The sequence below is a fragment of the Equus asinus genome, chromosome 15 (assembly GCF_041296235.1).
Source record: "Equus asinus isolate D_3611 breed Donkey chromosome 15, EquAss-T2T_v2, whole genome shotgun sequence".
Classification (NCBI taxonomy): domain Eukaryota; kingdom Metazoa; phylum Chordata; class Mammalia; order Perissodactyla; family Equidae; genus Equus; species Equus asinus.
Window position 1 is genome coordinate 7,536,652 of NC_091804.1, and position 19,467 is coordinate 7,556,118.

The 19,467-nt window shown below is 45.9% G+C and overlaps 1 protein-coding gene across 1 annotated transcript in view; it reads right to left on the minus strand.

The window, feature by feature from the left end:
• The window catches only part of PCSK2 (proprotein convertase subtilisin/kexin type 2), a 262,092-nt gene that overhangs the window by 17,542 nt on the left and 225,083 nt on the right, over window positions 1-19,467 (minus strand). The window contains exons 9-10 of the mRNA XM_044748449.2: window positions 9,057-9,272; window positions 6,252-6,352 (exon numbers count right to left, since the gene is read on the minus strand). Coding sequence (XP_044604384.1) covers window positions 6,252-6,352; window positions 9,057-9,272 — 317 coding nt within the window. The remainder of the gene's footprint in view (window positions 1-6,251; window positions 6,353-9,056; window positions 9,273-19,467) is intronic.

Genomic DNA, 19,467 nt, shown 5'->3' on the forward strand with positions numbered 1-19,467 from the left:
TTGAGAAACTTTGGTCCAGGGGCTCAGCAAGGATCTCTTAGGAAGTGACAGTTCAAGCCCAGGTCAAAGGGATGAGGAGGAGTGAGTGAGTGAAAGCACAGGGAAGTGGGGTGGGGTGCTCCTAGGGGAGAGACGGTTCTGGAAGGAAGGATCTAGAGGCGGAAGAAGACAACTATCACGTGGGTGATAAAAAATGTGCAAGAGGGCAGGAGAGTGTGACAGGGAAGGAAAGCCAGGAACCTGAGGCAGGAGAGTGTGACAGGGTGTCCCTCACATTAGAGCACTGGGACTTTATCTCAGTGACAGCCAGTAAGGGCAGAAACACATGATCCGATTTTTTAAACATCACCAGGGAGAATGGAATTGAGAATGTGGGACTGGAAGTCAGGACCGCACTAGTGAGAGGCTGCAGCAGGAATCTGGCCCAGGTATGACCATAAGGAACAAACCCAGGAGCTGTCACAAGGCCAGGCATGAGCAGGTCCCAGGTGAATTATCAATAAAAACTGTGACATTTGTGCAGCTGGCAGGGAGCTTATTGGCTGAGTCCAATTGCTCACAGGACCCTGTGATGTTCCAGGGGTAAATGTTCAATTGTTAGTAGACTGGTTTTAGGCCACTCAGGGTGGACCAGTTGGCTCTTGGTACAGAGCGGGCACCCACAGAGATCACAGCTGAACCCAGGGCTTCTAGAAGAGGCGTGAGGATGGTCACAATTTCATCTGGAGTGGCCAGGGCTCCAAAGAGAGAGGCGGCTCAGCACACTGAGGAGAAAGTCCTGGCCTGATGTGGCAGTGGTCTTGAGCAAGGAGAGTGTGCGGTTCTTGGAAAAGCCAGTCTGAAGCCCAGGGGGAGATCCGCCTCGAGTGGCTCAAAGAGCAAGCTTGCACCAGGGAGGCTCAGGAAGGACTGTTTCCTCAGCCATGTGAAGCTGGTCCTGAAGGTGAATTCTGTGTTTACGATGGTTTGCCCACGTACAACAGGCAGAAGCTTATCTCCCACAGAGCCTTGCACCTGCCAAAGCCCACGGCTGCTGCCGACCTCCCGCTGCTTCAAGTATCGAGCTTTGTTTTGAGTTCCTATTTGTGCAGATTGCCCCTCACCATTGTCTTTCAGAATTCTTCTATTTATGGTATTAAATTCTCCTGGGCCCAATTAACATTTTCCTCCTAATCACCAAGACAGCAAACGGAATTTAAGGAGAGAACATGTATCTTTAGAGGAACTGAAAACTGAAATGTTTTAAAGAGGCCACAGTTTTAAAGTTGGAGGAATGACTTCTACTAACATCTGGTAAACTCTAGAAGCCAACAGAGTTTTAATCCTTCTGCTTATTGGACACGATCTTTAACTGAACAGAGTAAGGTGTGTGACCCTGAGCAAGCAGCTTCCCTCCTCTGGGCCTTGTTCTCGTCGTCCATAAGAAGAGCTGTTTGGAGTAGTAAAAGGTCCATTTGTTTCCTTTCAGCTTTAAAATTCAGTCTATTCTCTAAACTCTGACAGGGTTAAAAATCAATTTCAAAGATCTGGATTATTTCCAGTCTCAGAAAAATTATGCATTTGTAAGTCAAGCTGGCATTTTCTCCACAGTCCCTGTTTGCCTAACTCCTATGAAAATCCAGTTTACACGACACCCTGGTGTAGTGTGGTGGGCAAAACCCCATCTCGAAGAAATGCAAACCTGATTTTGTGGATCGTTTCTGAGGAAGAGCCAATTCGTTCCTGGTGGCCCGTCACTACGGGCAAAACGAGTGGTGAGACCCTCAGCCCAGATGGCGGCTCTTCTATGTCCCACAGTTAGGCTGAGGAAAGACCCCAGAGCTGGAGCCCAGGCTTCCTAGGGTTTAAACCCCACCTCTGCTATTTTCCAACCTTGGGCAAGTCATTTTAACAATCCAAGCATCAGCCTTCCTATCTGCAAAATGGGGAGTAGGCCTTCGAGGCTTGCTGCGGGTTGGAAATGCGGACCACTGTGTGAAAAGTAACTAGCATGGTACTGGACGTTTAATAAAGAGTTTATTATTAATAATAAAATCGGTCTCATATACTGAGCGTTGATGTAAGTTAGAAGACAATAGATACTATTTCCCAAGTAATGGTCACGGTATTTAAAAGTAAATGAATGTTTTTCAGTTTTAAGCCATATTGAATCCTAAAATCAACATATATCCAATTAAAAAGTGCACTTTCCTGAAGGCACGATATTTGTGAAGCAGAGCTACAACATTCCAGGAAGTCCTAGGAGACTTATTGATGAGCTAACTCAGCTGGTGGATTTTTTTTTTCCTGTGCTCCTCCCCTTTTCCTGCCTGAGCTGTAAACATGATGGCTGGAGCTCCAGCAGCAGCTAGAGAACGTGAAGGTGGAAGAGCAGAAATCTAGAAAGAGATGGATTCCCTGATTTACAGTGGCAGCCCTACACTAGCCCTGGGCTCCTTACCTCTATATTATCTTTCACCTGACAGAAAAATAAAGCCCTGTCTCTACTTAGCTATTGTTATTTGGAGTTCCTGTTTTCAATCTCGATCTAATGCCAGCACCCAGTCAGAGGCAGAGTCTAGCTGTTCACTTTCTGCACAACAGCACCCTGATTCATAGGTTCTGAGAGCCATTGCCTTACTGGATGCCACACACCCAGTCCACAGACCAGCAGCAGGCTTATGCAGTCCTCAGAACAGGGGTTGAAAAGACAGATTCTTGGGCCGTTCCTCCCTGAAGTTTTGTATTCAGTGACTCTTGGCTGAGACCTGCGGATCTACCATTTTCAAAACTCCCCACAGGGGCCGGCCCCATGGCCGAGTGGTTAGGTATGCAGGCTCTGCTTCGGCGCCCCAGAGTTTCACCAGTTCGGATCCTGGGTGTGGACCTAGTATGGCTCATCTGGGCAGTGTCCCACATAGCAGAACTAGAAGGACACACACCTAGAATTTACAACTGTGTACAGGGGGCTTTTGTGGAGAAGAAGAAAAATTTTCCCTCGGGGCTCAACTTCACTTGTTATTCAGGAAATGCAAATTAAAACTACAATGCAATTCCACTCAACACTCATAAGAATGCCTACAGTGAAGAAGACTGATGATACTAAATGTTGATGAAGATGTGGAACAACTGTAACTCTCATACACTGCTGGAGGGAGTGTCAATGGTTCACTCACTTTGGAAAACTATTTGGCTGTATCTACTAGAGCTGCACATACGTATACCCCATGACTCAGCATTCTGACTCCCTAATATACACCCAACAGAAATCCATATCTTCACCAAAAGACAGGTACAAGAAAGTTCCTAGCAATATTACTCATAACAGCCCCAAGGTGGAAACAGCCCAAATATCCATTTATACAATGGAGTAATATTCAACAATGAGTATGAATGACCTACAACCACACACAACAGCGTGGGGGAGATTCCTCCATGCAAAACAGCACATACTGTACTGAGGTAATGGTCTGTTTCTTGATTTGGGTGCTGGTTACATGGTTAACTTTGTAAGAAGTCATTGAGCTGTACCTAATATTTGTGCACTTTTGTCTGTGTCTATTATACTTCAATAAAGAGTTTACATGAAAAAATCCATCCCCCAGAAGGTGTTTTGTTCTAGTCCAATATGTGGGCCACTTTACTACGGATGGTTCTCGTGAGCCAAACATTTGCCTCTTTATGACATCTACCCCTCCAGCCTAGCTCAGCCCTCTAGAACCAGACAGAAAGCCCTGGCTCATGGAGAGAACCCCAAATATTTGAAGGTGCAGTCACCCATCAAAAGAAATCGTTTGAAATTTCTCTAATATTGGTCACACTGGGAAATGTGAACAATATTCTCTGTGACTCAAGAGCCATTTTCAAGCACCTGGCAGAAAAGCACTTTCTGAGATTGAACAATGAAGTGGTGCGTGGGCAGGACAGAGGAATGGCTTCCCTTTTCTCCCCTGGAGTCATGGGGGTGGTTGTTCCTCCTCTTTCAGGTCCTGAAGGGCATACATTTAGACAGGATAATTAGTTTATCGCATTCAAATTGCTTTGGAAAAGTTTTCTTATTGGACCTCTGGGTGGGCAACAACCCTCAACTGCGGTCACACACACACGTCACTGAGGACTCTCAGTTGCCCTGTCTCAAGATAAGGAGAGATGAGCTGTAGGAACTGTTCATGGAGAGACTTTCACTCCTCCTCCTCTGGACTCTCTCTTGGGGTTATTTTGTGCTGACCAGTGGTTTTAACTGCTGGCTACTGGAGCCGCTTTGCCTGCAGGTGCAGAAAGCCAGAGGCGCCCTGGCGTTCACTTCCCCAGGCGCGGCTCTCAGCCAATGACCGACCAGTACGAGAACATGGCAGCCCGGCTCCCTCACCTTGAGGTAGGACAAACTCTGAGGCATAATTTACACTCCAGAGCTCCCCAGGCTGAGGTCAGAACTTCTGAAGTGGCGCCCTTTCTTGGATCCTCCCCATCCCTTACCTGCTCCCTCTACTTCCCACTGGTCTCTTCTGAGCGCCCTTTCTTAAGAAATCACTTGCACCAAACTCTCGGCTCTGGCAGACAGCGTTCTGAGGAGTATCAGGACTGGCTCCCATGATGGGCTTGAACCACCAACTGCCAGGTATCATTTTTTCCCTCTTTACGGCAATAGAGAGCATTAAATTGATGACCACTGCTCCAAAACAAAGCGTGCCTAAGTGGTGACGGCATTCTCTTCCAATAGACATCTGCAAGCATGTGCTAAGGATGGTGAGTAATCGGGGTAGAGCCGGGGAATCTGTTTAGAGAGCCCACAGCCGTACTCCATCACCTTGATTTATTTAGGTTGTCCCTTTGTATGCGTTAGGGCCTGATCAAGCGACATTTTACTTGCCAAAATCCAAGGAGACTTTGAGTCAGGTTCTGCCCTCTTAGATTTAAAGGGAGCCCAGCAATGTCTTCTTGTTTTCAGAGCACTCCTGCCCTCTGTTCTCTGCGTGGCTCAGTGGGGCAGCAGGCTCCCCAGTTGGTCTGCTCCCAGCTGGAGTGAGCAGACGCAGCTCAGACTCCAGGGCCTGACAGGCACTGAGAGGAAGTTTCATCTTCAGAAAATGCACATAATACATGAGCAAGTTTTGGTGTCTGTGCTTAATAGGAATGTTTTGACCAGTGTCTGTCTCTTGGGGTCCTACATTTTCCACCTGATGTTCATAAGAAGACTCAAAGTTTGGCCTGGTCCGAAGAGCAGAGTCATCCCCAATTTGGGGCCTTATCTGTAAAAGAAGGATAACTCTGCCTTTGCTGCTTGAAGGCAGAGGGCTGGACTAGATAATCTTTTGAAGTTCCTTCTTATTCTAGGAATCAACTCTTACCTCATTTGCAAATCAGAAAATATGCTGCACGTGTGGAGAGAGACAAGCAAGGCTGCCTGGAGATTGATGCTTGAGCGTCTGGTTGCCTAGCAACGGCTGACAGGGACGGGGACTCGCCTCCTCTTCCCCAGGAGCCTGAATCCAACTTCTCACAAGTTGCTGGTGCCATATTCTCAGACAACTCCCTACATAGCGGGCATCTGAACTCAAATCACGTGTGCGGTGCCTGAAGCCTGTGTGTTCATTCCCCAAACATGGGCCAGCCTCTGGCCTGCACTAGGAGAAGACAGAGTGTCAAGTGGGCAGGGACCTTCGCTGATGCTCACATCCGAGGTGTGCTCAGCAGCAGCGATATGTGGCCTCTCCGTGGGATGGTGAGAACAGAGAGGATGGCCTCCTCTTACTGTAGCTTGGAAGGTTTCCCAGTAAAACCTGTTTCTTGGTCTACATTGCGTGACTTTGCCGACCTTGTCTCAGTGTTAGAAGTTAACAAGTCTTGAGTGGCAGCACCATGACTGTCCCATGTTCTAAAATACCTTTCTAGATACCCAGCTTGGCAATTTTTTTTTCATTTTAGCTGATTGTGAGTATTATTGGAGTAAAATAGCCAAGGGATCCAAATAAGATAAAGGAAAATTTGATGAAGAAAAAAATATCCACATGTTCCTATTTGGTATCTGAGCAAGTAGCTGATAGGTGTGGTTGAGTGATGGGGTCTTGTGTTCTCCTGGGGATGTAGTTTTGTGGTGCGTGTGTACTACTTAGGGTCTGTGGTTCCTTTAGAAACACCCACCAGAGTTCACTGGCCCAGACTATTCCCAGGCTCTCCACCCACTTTGCCTCCTCGACACCTGATGTTGGGTAGAGACACACGTGTTAGTCCACCCTGCAGAGCTGGCCTTTGACCCCAAGCTGGAAACATACTTAGCCTCTAAAGCCAGTGCAAACACTCCAGCTGCCTCAGGAGCAGCCGCAGATGTCCCAGAATGCCTCAGAGTGCAGTTGCCGTACAAATCTGTGGTTGCCTGGAAGGGAAGATATTGAGGAATGAGTGAATAAGTCACACTATTTCGAACCCCAAAACAATACGGAGCAGAGGATTATCTATTTCTTTTATTTAAACTCTGCCTTGTTCTGAAGAAGATTAAGATGAAAGTAAGGATAAGCTTAAAGCCTTTCTGTCTATTTTGCCTTACATTTTATCTGAGCTTCCTAGTAGCCCATGCAAAAAGGAACACATAATCAGTTAAAGTCACAGTGTCCACAAGATAAAAACAAGTCAAGTGTTGAGAGAAGCATATCTGCAGTTATTCCAAGGACAAGAGAGACATTTCTTTCCTGGATCCTAAAAGGAAACAGTACAGGTAGAAAGTGATAAGTCAATACCACCACCATAGTCAATGCAATGGTGAGTTTTGTGGCACTGGGAGCAGCTTGGAAAGCCCAAAGGTCACTGCATCATTATTTCTTTTCCCTTCACAAAGGAAAGGGGGCATTCCCAAAGAGGGAAGGATAAACATGCTCAGGTAAAGTTTGCTAGAAGGACAAGCTATAAAAAGAAAATATTTCTCTACCTCTAAAATTCATGGAGAGATTCTGAGACACGTTGAGTCAAGAGAATTGAGTGATAAATGTGACAAATAAAAATGGCAAGCACTAGGATATATTGGAGAATATGAGGAAGCCATTTGGTATAAACCTAATTCAGCCTGACCTTGTCTTTCCAAAAGGGCCTGACCGTGGCTGTTGAGCATGCATTGTACATCTGCTTTAGATGTTCCCTATGGCGAGAGCAAAGTTCCTTGAGATAAAGGTGCGACTTCCCTCCCCCTCCCAACGTTGGCGTCTCCTTAAGGATTAAGCATCTTTCCTTAGGCTAGAAACTGATTGCTGCGCTCACCTGTGACTGCCCAGCTCAAAGATAATAGGCTTGCCTCCTGCTACGCCCTCTGAGATAGTGGACCCACTACCTGCTGTGTCCATCAAGCGCTGTGCTGACAGCGCAATCTTGTGACTATCGCGGGAGGGACATTTCAATCACATGTGAAACGTCCTGCTTGGGGGCATATAACCACTCTGTACACCTCACTTCTTTGGTGCCCTTTCTTCCCTTGGGAAGAAAGGCCCTGGGCCATGGTCCTCAGATTTCAGCTTAGAATAAACTCACCCAAATTTTCATTTATAGATTGGTTATGGATTATTTTCGTCGACAAATGTGAGTGATCATTTTCATAACTGTTCTTAATTGGAGGGACTGATCACTTGGGTTTTAAAGGACTTTCGCAAGGAGAAAAACTTCACTTTGACTGTTTGTGAGAGCCAGGGTTTTCACTAAGCTCGTGTGTAAACCACAGGAATTCTCCTTCCTCTTGTGTTTGTCTGCAGGATCCTCAGGTGGGCCTTTTCTTTTGAGGAGCAAAGTATCAGGGCGTTTAAAGGCATCTATTGGAGAAAATTACAATATTCAGAGAGAACTCAAGGCCCTTCCCCAGCCCAAGTAGAAAGCAAGTCACAGATAAGGTTGAAGACAAATTGGTGCCACTGGGAGCTCCTTGGGGGTTGGGAGTAGAGCTCTAGGGGGAGGGGCGAAGCATTACAAATGGAACGGGATTGGGGCGCCCTCGCTTGCCTCTTCTGCTGCGCTTCCTCCCCTTCTGCCCCTAAGCTGGTAGGAGTGGAGGGCTGAAATCTCCTGCTTGGAGGAGCTGGCACACTTTCCATCTTCCCGAAGACCAAGGCGGAGCTCAGGAGGGCTCGCGGAGGGAGCCAGGCTAAGCTCTGTGTCTCCTCCAGGTCAAGGGATCCCCCGGCTCCCATGAGAGCCGGGCCAGCTTGCTGAGGTGGGGCCCAGGCCAGAATCTGAGACTGAAGCACTGGTCGGTAATAAGGACTGTGTTCCCAGTTCCTGTCCTCGGGGAGCCCCAGCTGAGGTGGGTGGCCAGTCAGGATGTAACTCAGCAGGATTATTGAAGCACCTACTAAGTTCCTGGCTTGGAGGTCTGAGGAAAGGCTGATATGTGACTGAAATAACCAGAGAGAGGAAAAGATTCAAAAGGTTCATTATGCTCTATAGATATTTATTTCTAAGGGACCTGGAAAATTCAGCTTTTTACTTAGTTGCCCAGGAAGGAAGACGTGCTCAGAAAAGTGCAATAATTAGGTTAAGTCTGTGATACTTGACCTTTTTGTTTTTTTAATCATAGACTCATTTTAAAATATGATTAAAACCATCACTCTTCCTTTGAGAAAATACACGTGTGTGCCCAATTTTGGGGGGTTTATGGATCCAGAAAAGCCCATCCATGGATGCTATATTTTAATTACTGTAACAAATGGGTGGGTTCTTGGCTCACATGGGTGCCGGGTTGTGATGTCCCAATTCTTAAAATTAACTCTCCTTATAAGTGATGTGCTGGGCCAACTTGTTGATAAACCGGAGCTGTTATTATTTGTAAGCCAAAGCGATACACAAGAAAGACAATCTATGGCAAAGGAGCTGGAAGGGGTCAACACGTTCTTGCTCCCAACTTGCACATCATATATCTCTACCCTGATGACAAAGCTTTGTTAGGCCTGGAAGAAAATGGATCGCCCCTCAGATCTTGCGCTACGTCTCTGAGGGAAGAGGGAGGGTCCCCTCCTTCCATGACGTCACACAGCGTCCCGGCATGACGCGGCACAGCGTCCGCGCATTCCACCGCCTGGCAGAGGGCCAGCGGCCGCACTCACCACGCCGGCCTCGGGGTTCCTCTTCCTGCCGTTGCTGAAGGTGGAGGCCAGGGTGGAGGAGCAGCTCTCGTCGTACAGCGCGGTCCTGCCGTCGTTGATGGCCGAGTTGATGGAGATGGTCCACATGCTCGAGGCGTAGCCGTCGCAGTTACAGTCGTCGTAGCTGCCGCCGTCCCCGGAGGCCCACACGTAGATGCTGCCTTTGCCCCCTCGGCCCTGCGGGGACACGGAGAGACGCCGCCAGCTGCGAGGGGCCCGCCCGGGGGGTCAGGCCTCGGCCTTCCTCAGCAGCCAAGGAAGCCACTGGATGTTTCTCTCCGCCCTTGAAAACCGCTATCTCCCTGGCAGGGCGCTGTCTGTCTTTTCCAGGAAGGATTCAATGTAAAAAGTCATCCGAATTCACAGTTAAGTTGAGGATAACGAGGTAGAAAGACTGGGAGAATCTCCTTAAAATTTACCAGTGAGCCGCTTTTTGAAAAAGCTCTAAAGACAACGCACACTTATGGTAAAAAAAATTCAAAGTTTATGGAAAGGAGAATGGAAGAAAAATCCCCCTAGATGTAATCGTTATTATCCAATTCTTATGTGCCCTTTCATACATTCTTCAGCAAAAATGTAATTATACATATATACATTTATACTTAGCTATATAGGATATAAAGGATATATATTTTTTATTTTATATATAGTTGTGTATCTGTTATATATATAAATTTACATATATGTAGATATTCTAGGTATAAAATGCACATTATACGCCAAGATATGTTAATCTTACAGATTGTATATATGTATGTCCTATATGTATGTATATAAGATTCTAGTATAATTTTTTATATATATTTTTTACTTATTTGGATCATACTAGAATCCTTTTTTTTTTTTTTGGTGAGGAAGATTGGCTCTGAGCTAACATCTGTTGCCAATCTTACTCTTTTTTTTTTTTTTTTTTTTACCACCAAAGCCTCAGTACATAGTTGTGTATCCTAGTTGTAGGTCATTCTAGTTCCTCTATGTGGGACGCCCCCACAGCATGGCCTGATGAATGGTGTGTAGGTCGGTGCCCAAGATCCAAACCTGTGAACCCTGGGCCACCAAAGCAGAGTGTGCGAACTTAATCACTGGGCCATGGGGCTGGCCCCTAGAATCCTTTTAAACACAATATTATATGACATTTTACTTGTGCAGGGGAACACTAAATATAGGAAGAAAGTCTACTATGATCAAGTGAAACATACAGCAAAAATAACTTTAAACACATAATAATATGCACAATGGTTATTACCATATGTTAATTGGTTATGATTGGCAAACTTTGTCATAAATCCCTACAGTTAGCATTGCTCTTCTGTTCAAACCATGGTCCTAGTGCTTATCTTTGTCTTTTCCCGTTCCCTGTCTTCAAGAATCTTCTCTGCACTTCCACAACCCAGGAGTGGCCATTCCCTCTGGCTTCCTTGTGGGACCCTGGGTAGTAGGGCTGCGTGGGTGGAGAGGGGAGCAGACTGCAGCCTCCACCCACTCCACAGCCTGGCCCAGAGCCACCCCATCACCTTCTAGGGGAAGAAGACAGACAGAAGCTATGGCAGAGAAAGTCTGTCCCTGTGTGGCTACCAGGAGTCTGGGGTCCTGACTCAGTGGTTCGAGGGTGGAGATGCCAGAAGGAAGGGAGACCACTTCTGAGGCCTCCAGGGTCTCTCTACCTGCTGATAGTGAGACGTGACATTTCCATCACTTCTAACCTGACTTGCAGTTAATTACCCTGTGATTACTGAGACGTGTCAACAAAGATTTATTCAGCCACTAGCTGGGAACTGTCCTCCGTGTCTCGGCAAATCTATACTGGAAGCCTCCACCAAAACAAGCAACTGCTCTCAGAAACCAGACAGAGAGGGAAACGTATCATCCTGACAGCAGGTGCAGAGGGTCGTGCTCTCAAACAGACTCAGACGGGGCTCAGTGTCAAGAAATGGCACCTTCTGAAAGTGAACCGATGTGAGTCAGGGTAAATGAGGAGGCCACCATCTGTGGAATTTTCCCTGGACCAGGCCACAGGGGGGCTGCTGTGAGACGAAGCAACCTTTGCAAAAGGAAATCAATGGTAGAAGCCTTCTCACCTTGGTGTAGGGGGTGTGGTAGATGGATCGTGACCCTGATTTTTCAGGCTTCTCTGTGTTCATGCCCTTTACGACTTGACTTTGCAGCCCTGCGCATCAAGAGGAGGGGTCTGCTTCCCAACCTTGAATCCTGGCTGGCCTCCTGGCTTGCTTTTGCTAAGAGAATGTGGTGGAAAGTGATGCTGTGTCAGTTCCAAGTGGAGGTCTTCAGAGGCCCTATACACTTCCGCTCGCTCTCTGCGAATTCTGTGGCACCATGGGAACAAACCCGAGTTGGCCTGCTGGTTGAGGACAGGCAGAGCCTGGTCAAATCCACTGCCCTGGCTGACAGCCAAACTGCCAGACATGTGAGTGAGGCCATCCCAGACCAGCCAGTCTGTAGCTCACCCTCCAGCTGGCCACAGATGCGCGAGTGAGGCCAGCTGACCGTAGCCAAGGCTGGCCCAGATGAGCAGAACAGCTCCACTGGCCTGCAGACTCGAGCAAAATTAAATGGCTGTTATTTCAAGCTACTGAGTTTTGGGGCAGTGTGTTATGTGGCCTAGCTCACTGATACGCTGAGAACAACTGTCAGCCTGTTTCTGAACAGTAAGTAGCAAACATTAGTTTTCTATTGAACTGCAAGACTTGCCCACAGAATACTTTGATTCCTAGGGAATAGTAAACTTTGCTTTCCTAAGCAAGATAGAACACATGAATTATAATTATATCCTTGCTTCTAATGATTAGATATTAGCACCCAATAGCCCCTGGTTTCTGGGGAAGATGGCCCAGTGAGGAGACAGCTCTAGTTTGAGGGGCAGATGAGTGGGGAAGGGGCATCTGTAAGAGGACTGAGAGCTGGTTATGGGATGGGTCTGTTAACCCATCGGGACGGCATGCTGCACTCTTCTGTTAAAACGATGCCCCAAGGTCCAGTTCTGCCCCCCAGCTTGACCTCAACAGGAGCTGGGCAGAAACCGAGACAGAACCACTATGACCTACACTCAAACAATAGTCGGTTGGAGGATACAACAGAAAAAACTAGGATAATAATCATGGCAGGCACTTCTATGGCACCTACTGTATGTCAGGGACTGCTCTAAGTACTTCACGCGTTAACTATTGAACCCTCACAGCAATCCTGTGTGGCAGCACCATTTATGCTAGCCATGCAAGGATACCATAGTTAGGAAGAAACTCAACAAACTAACAAAAAAGGGGCTAAGCACTAAATAAGACTTAACTCTATGGAGGGACACAGATGACGATTTGACCCAACAGAAAGACACATCAACACATCATGTTCTTGGATAGAAAGCATCACAGAGATATGAATTTCCCCCAAGTTAACTTCTAAATTCAACAGCATCCCAATAAATATACTGTATCAACTGAGATTCAGTCAGGTAAATATTAGCACACTGGGCAGTTCAACAGAGGGAATTTTATCCAGGGAACTAGTGGGAAAGAAGAACCAAAAACCCAAATGGGGCATGGGAGGCCACCCAGAGATTCGGTTCTCTCTAAGAGCCCAGAGCGGGGTGGGGGAAGGGAGTGGGTGGCCCAGGAGTCCACACTGTAGGTGGCAGCTGGGCCCCCGGAGGGTGGGCTGTCTGCTGGGGGTCTCCCGCCCTTATTCTGCAGCGCATGCTCAGACTAGAATGACAATCAGACATGCGCACACTCTTTACAGTTGAGTTGCCTTTTCTCCCTTCCACTTTTTTTTTTCAGGAAGGCAGCTGCATTTAGAGGAAATTAAATATGTGGTGCGACTCCACTTTGAATTGTATCTTTGACTGAGTCAGTCTTTTGGAGTTTAGAGAGATTAGTGCCTCTCAAAAGTGTTCCTCAGATGAGAATTTTTCACCCAGGCACTACTGACGGTATTTAACCACTATGGTTCTCAAGCAGGAGTGATCTGGCACCCCAGGGGGCATTTGGCACACTTGGAGAGCAGACCAGGCCCTGGCCCATGGGCGTTATGTGCCTGCAGATACTGCTGAGGCAAGTCTGGTATAGCTCGCCTTTTCCTAAACACTCAATTATACTAATTTTTATTTTCCAGTCGCTTTGACATCTTAATACAACACTGACATACTTTAAAAAAAGTTATTGTATTTTTTATTATGAAAATCATATTCAGTGTAGAATAATTGGAAACTAGACTATGAAGAAGAAAATAAAAGTTCTTTATAATCTTCCACGAATAGAAAATCACTGGTGATATTATGTGGATTCCTGCCGGTTTTATATCATAAATGCAAAGTATAAGAACAGGTTTAAGAATGAAATTGGGATCATAAAATAGACCCACTTTTGTGGCCCTGCTTAAAATGTATTTCTCACCTACTATTATATCATTAACATTTCCTCATGTAATTAAATATTCTTCTACACTATAATTTTTTATTAGTCTTATTAAATAGCCATTCCATAATTTATTTACTGCTTTTCTTAGACATACATGGAAGGCTATTTCCAATTTTTTTTTTTGAGGAAGATTAGCCCTGAGCTAACATCTGCTGCCAATCCTTCTCTTTTTGCTGAGGAAGACTGGCCCTGTGCTAACATCTGTGCCCATCTTCCTCCACTTTATATGTGGGATGCCTACCACAGCATGGTAACAAGCAGTGCCATGTCTGTGCCTGGGATCTGAACCAGTGAACCCCAGGCTGCCAAAGTGGAACATGTGAACTTAACTGCTGTGCTGCCAGGCTGGCCCCTGTTTCCAATTTTTAAAGTTCTTTAACAAACATCATTTTATGTATGTCTTTGCATTTCTGTTTATTAGGCAGAGTTTCTAAAAGAGGTAATTTTGGGTGCAAAGGAATTAATGAAGATTCTTGATCCATATTATTGCTCTTTATGCAGCTTGTTAACAATTTATATTTTTACCAGCAGTGTATAAGAACTCCACATTCAGCCCATGTGGGTCAAGATTTAGAATCATAATTTTTTTTCTTTGTTCTTCTTTTTCTAATTCTGTTAGGTGTTGTTTGAGATTGCTTATCTGAGATTTTTCTTGTTTATTGAGGTGAGCCTGCATTGCAATGAATTTCCCTCTTAGGATCGCTTTTGCTGCGTCCCAAATGAATTGCATGGCATGTTTTTGTTTTCATTTGTCTCCAGATAATCTTTGATTTCTTCTTTAATTTCTTCAATAATCCATTGTTTGTTCAGTAGCATGTTGTTTAGTCTCCACATTTTTGCCCCTTTCCCAGCTTTATTCTTGTAGTTGATTTCTAGTTTCATAGCATTACGATCAGAAAAGATGTGTGGTATTATTTCAACCCTCTTGAATTTGTTGAGGCTTGCTTTGTTTCCCAAGATACGGTCTATCCTTGAGAATGTCCCATGCACACTTGAGAAGAATGTGTAACCTGCTGTTTTTGGATGGAGTGTTCTATATATATCTACTAAGTCCATCTGGTCTAGTTTTTCATTTAATTCTATAATTTCCTTGTTGACTTTCTGTCTGGATGATCTATCCATTGGTGTTAGTGGGGTGTTGAGGTCCCCTACTATTATTGTATTGTTGTTGATGTCTCCTTTTAGTTTTGTTAATAGTTGCTTTACAAATTTTGGTGCTCCTGTGTTGGGTGCATATATATTTATAAGTGTTATGTCATCTTGGTGGAGTGTCCCTTTTATCATTATAAACTGCTCGTCTTTGTCTTTCTTTATCTGTTTTGCTTTGAAGTCTACTTTGTCTGATATAAGTATGGCGACACCTGCTTTCTTATGTTCATTATTAGTTTGGAGTATTGTCTCCCATGCCTTCACTCTGAGTCTGTGTTTGTCTTTGGAGCTGAGGTGTGTTTTCTGGAGGCAGCATATTGTTGGGTCTTGTTCTTTAATCCATCCTTCCACTCTGTGTCTTTTGATTGGAGAGTTCAATCCATTTACATTTAGAGTGATTATTGAAATGAGTCATAATTTCTTAAAAATAGTTTTGCCAATTTGATGGGCAAAAAATAATACCTCATTGTTTTGAGTTATATTTTTTTCCACTACCAGTTGAGTTTATCTTTTTGTATCTTTACTGCTCATTTGTATTCTTGCTTAATGAATAGCTTAGCAAAGCAGCAAGTCCTCAAGGATAATATCCTTGGCCTATTTTTTCTTTCATTATATTATTTTTATTGATTTGTTAGAGCTCTTCCTATATGAAGGACCTTAGCCAAATTTCTGTCATCTATATTGCATATGTATTTATCCACTTTTTTGTTTTTTGCTTTGTATATGGCATTTTGATTTGCAGACATTTTTCCACTGTATTCCTTAAATCTATTTTTTTTACAAACATATACTTTGAAAACCATATAAAACAATGTATTGATTTACAAATATTGCCTTTTTGCTCTCACAGTTCATGAAATTATTTTATTCTAACTATTCACAAACATCTTTGACCTTTGTGTGTTTGTCCTCACTGGATCACTGGTTAACTTTTGAGGCACCTAGCAGTTTTTCTGCACTCTTTGTGGTAGTCAGTGGTGCCATTTGCCAAATATTTCTAGCTGTCCACTGTCTGGGCCCACGATAATGTCTCCCTGTGGTTGAGTGGGGTCTTGCAAGCCATTTTAATCAATGAGTTGTGAGTGGGAGTGACAGATACATAGTATCATTTCTAGGCTGAACCATTTACTGGTCAGTGCCAGGTGGTGCAGAGCGCTTTCTCCTGCACAGTGACTAGCAGTGTTCCAGATGTCAGTCCTGATCCCTGAGAGACTGTGATGAGCCGAGCCCCCTGCTGACCATGATGGATGTGTAGCTGAATGAGAAATAAGCCTTTGTGGTTTGAAACCTCTGAGCTTTTGGGGCTGTTTGTTACCACAGCATGCTGTAACCTCTCCTGACTGATATAGTTCATCAGGTTCACTTCCATTTAGGTTACATTAGGTGCAGCATTTACAAAAAATCTCTGTGTAATGCAGTCCCTGGAATTTTTATCCCGAATCACAAGTAGTCTTTTGTATAAGAGCAGCTGAGTGTCCACTTTTCCTGAATGTATGTTCTTACTCTTGACAACTTAACCACCTGCTGAATTGCTTTTTATTTTTTAGTGTGACTAAAAACCTTTTAATGTGTAAAATGTTAAGCACCACAAAAGTACAGTGAACAGTATAATGAATCCCCATGTAACCATTGTTCAGCTCTAACAATGACCAGACTTGCAGAAATTTTGAAAGATTTTATGTAATAACATTTATTACTCTTTTTTTTGGTAAATATTTTCCCTTTGTTTAGAATGACCCTTTCTGCCACAATATCAGTGATTAAATTATATTTTCATGTTGCTGTTTTGTGTTTTCATTCTTTATCCACTTCTATTCTTTTCTGTACATGGCGTGTTGGAGGCAGTGGTGAAGCCCCATGGGGCTTTACGCAGAGGCAATGGGTGAAAGGACCCTCTCGCAATGAGCTGGGCTTACCCTCAGAGAACTTCTGGCCACACCTATAGGGAGAAGGGGCTGGTCCCCAATTTACATCCCTTCAAAAACAGATGCTGGACCAGGACTTGGGAGTAGGTAGTTAATTTGAGGGGAGGTGACCTCAGGAAGCACATGAGTGATGGGGGAGCATGAGACGGGGCAGAGTCAGGGGGAGCTAACCAAGTGTGAGCTGATGAGCAGGGTCCTCCCCATGGGCAAGGGGGGTCAGTCCCTCTGGAGACCCCTGTGAACCTACCTCTAGGAAGCGTGGCTGGCAGTTGCCCCTGGGGTGTTCACTCCCCATGCCTGGGCTGTGCATACACTGGGGAGCACACTCTAGGGTGCTCAGAGGACCCTCAGGCAGAGGACCAGAGAGGCTGCTGGCTGGCGGGTAGGAAGCTGCAGCTGTGCCAACACAGCTGGGCCACCAAATCGCAGCATCTGTTTCGTGCCCCCATGGGTTCCTCGGGAGTTCAGCAGCAGTGGGGTAGGGGGCCCGTCTCTGGGAAAGCCAAACGAAGGGATGGTACACTTCCCCTTAGCCTCTCGTTAAATCCTTCACTCAAACTGTGTTTAATGGCCCCTGTAGTCACCTCTAATTATAACCTTCTTACCATGTATCCACCTTGGAGGTAAGACGCCTGTACGATCCTGTCTTGTTTCTAGAAGGATCCAAACACACCATGGTCAGCCTTCCCGATGTCATGGGGTTGGTCAGGGGTTTCCATTCATGTCAATCCCTTCGCCTGGTGGGTTTCTCACTGGGCCCAGATGGGTCACCATCACCAATAAGGACAAAAGGTGAGTTTGCCTGGGACTGGAGAGTTCCCAGGAAGCAGGAATTGCAGTGCTAAAGCTGGAAAAGTCCCCGGCAAAACACCAGGATGGTTGGCCGCCCCACCTAAGGCTGGCCAGCACTCAGGAAGGGTCACCTGAAACCCACCAGCCTTTTCTTCTATCTTTCCTTGTCAGAAATGAAAGGAGGGGTTGTAACTGCTACCACCACTTCAGAGGCTGAACTGTGGGCTCCAAGCTGCAGCAGCCCAGGCTCAGTTGCAGCCTGCCTTTGTTTCAGAGCATAAATCAGGGCTCGTGGAGCACTCTGCTCTGGGGGCTCCTTGGCAGGAGGCGTCCATTGCCTGCAGGGGCCCCCAGCGCTTGCTGCCACCGCGGCAGGCCTGCTGCTCTGATTAAATTTCTGTAGGTGGCACCAGGGCCTCACCTCGCCCAGGCCTGATTAATCCATCTCCCTTGGCAGCCCCCCCAACCCCCATTCCTGGACGGTGGCTTTCAAGCCACTCTCTTGCAAGTGACTCCTCTCTAGTACATTCTGCTCAAAGATCTGGGATCTGTGCTTGTGCCCTTTGCTGCCCTCCAGGGAATAAATGATCGGGCTCTGTCTCATCTGTGCCTCAGAGGATGTTCTGCGCCTTGCCTTTAAACATTCCTAAGACGTTCGTCCAGCAGCAGCCCTGAAGTGTGATCAATGAGAGATGGTGAGGGCGTGGTCATCAGAGTCAGCCAGAGATGTGCCAGTGTTGCCCTGGGCACTGCGTTTCTTCAGGATGTGGAAAGAAGTTCATGAGTCAGTTGTCACTCCCAAGGCCCTCGAGTGTTGACTGAATTCCCCTTCTGGTGTCAGAGCAATAGAAGATGCCGTGTCCTGAAATGGCTGGTCCTTGTTGTTCCATCAGTCTCTTTGCAAGGGCGACATCCTTTTCTGACCAGCAAACACGTTGCCTTACTGGTCCCTTATTACCCAGAATGCAATGACTCTAAGCCTCATGATGAGGATTATTTTAGGCCGGTTACTGTTAAAAACTGCAGATGAGAAGGAGGCTCTGAGTGGAATTTGCTTGCCCTTTGATGAGACACATTTGCATTTGTGAAGGAAGTCTCCATCTGTGGGGGGTGTCTCCCTGTCTGCACCAGGAGGAAGGGGGGATGGCCTTATCTCTGGAAACTCTTAATGAGGAAGGCAAGGACTTAAGTCTTGTTTATTGTGCTTGTCTGGTAACCTCATGTAGCTGACTCCCCCCACCACCAACATCCTCCTTTGTCTTTAGCTGAAGATAATATTTAAGGTAGTGGCTTCTGCCATTTACTTAATCCGGTTTGATTCTTATCTAAAAGTTATAAGACCACCCAATAACCAGACCCCACCTGCACTGATACCATTTTAATGACTTTTTTACATATTCTTTCCTTTATCTTGTAAAGAGATAACTCACATACCTATGCCTTAAATTTAGCCCTACCCTCAACCCATGCCAGCAGCAGCAGCTCTTTACTGCCCCTGGGTCCTGTCCCCACACAGCAGCTCTGACTGCTCATGGGTCCTGTCCCCATGCTATTCCACACTATTCTCTAAATAAAAGAGCACTACTGCCAGACCTTGAGAGTCCAAGAAATCTTTCTTTCGACTCCTTGTCTCACCGACCCCGCATCACTCAGATGAGGTTTTGTTCAAACTGTGCTCTTGAGACTGTAGCAGATGGCAGTGGGTGTTGTCTCATATCCCTTAGACTTTATACCTTCTGCGCACAGGGGATTTCTCAAGGCCATCATAGGCATCTCTCTCTGGAGGGGCTTTCTCCTGGGAGGCTGAAGGCTGCTCTGCTCTCTTGCCCCGGGGCTGGAAGTGCTGGGGCATTTACTTAGTGACTTTTACCCCAGCTCCCTCGCCATCAGATGAGAGAACTTCAGTGTGTGTCCTACATGGTTTTCCATCGTCCTAGTGGGATTAAGCTCCGGTTGCTCTCAGTGGTAGCTGGCTCAATAACACATCCTTTGTTGGTTTTTTCTTCCCTCTCATACCTCCCCATTCACTACTGGTGTTCCTTTACCTCCCAAATCCACTACTTGAACTCAGTCCTT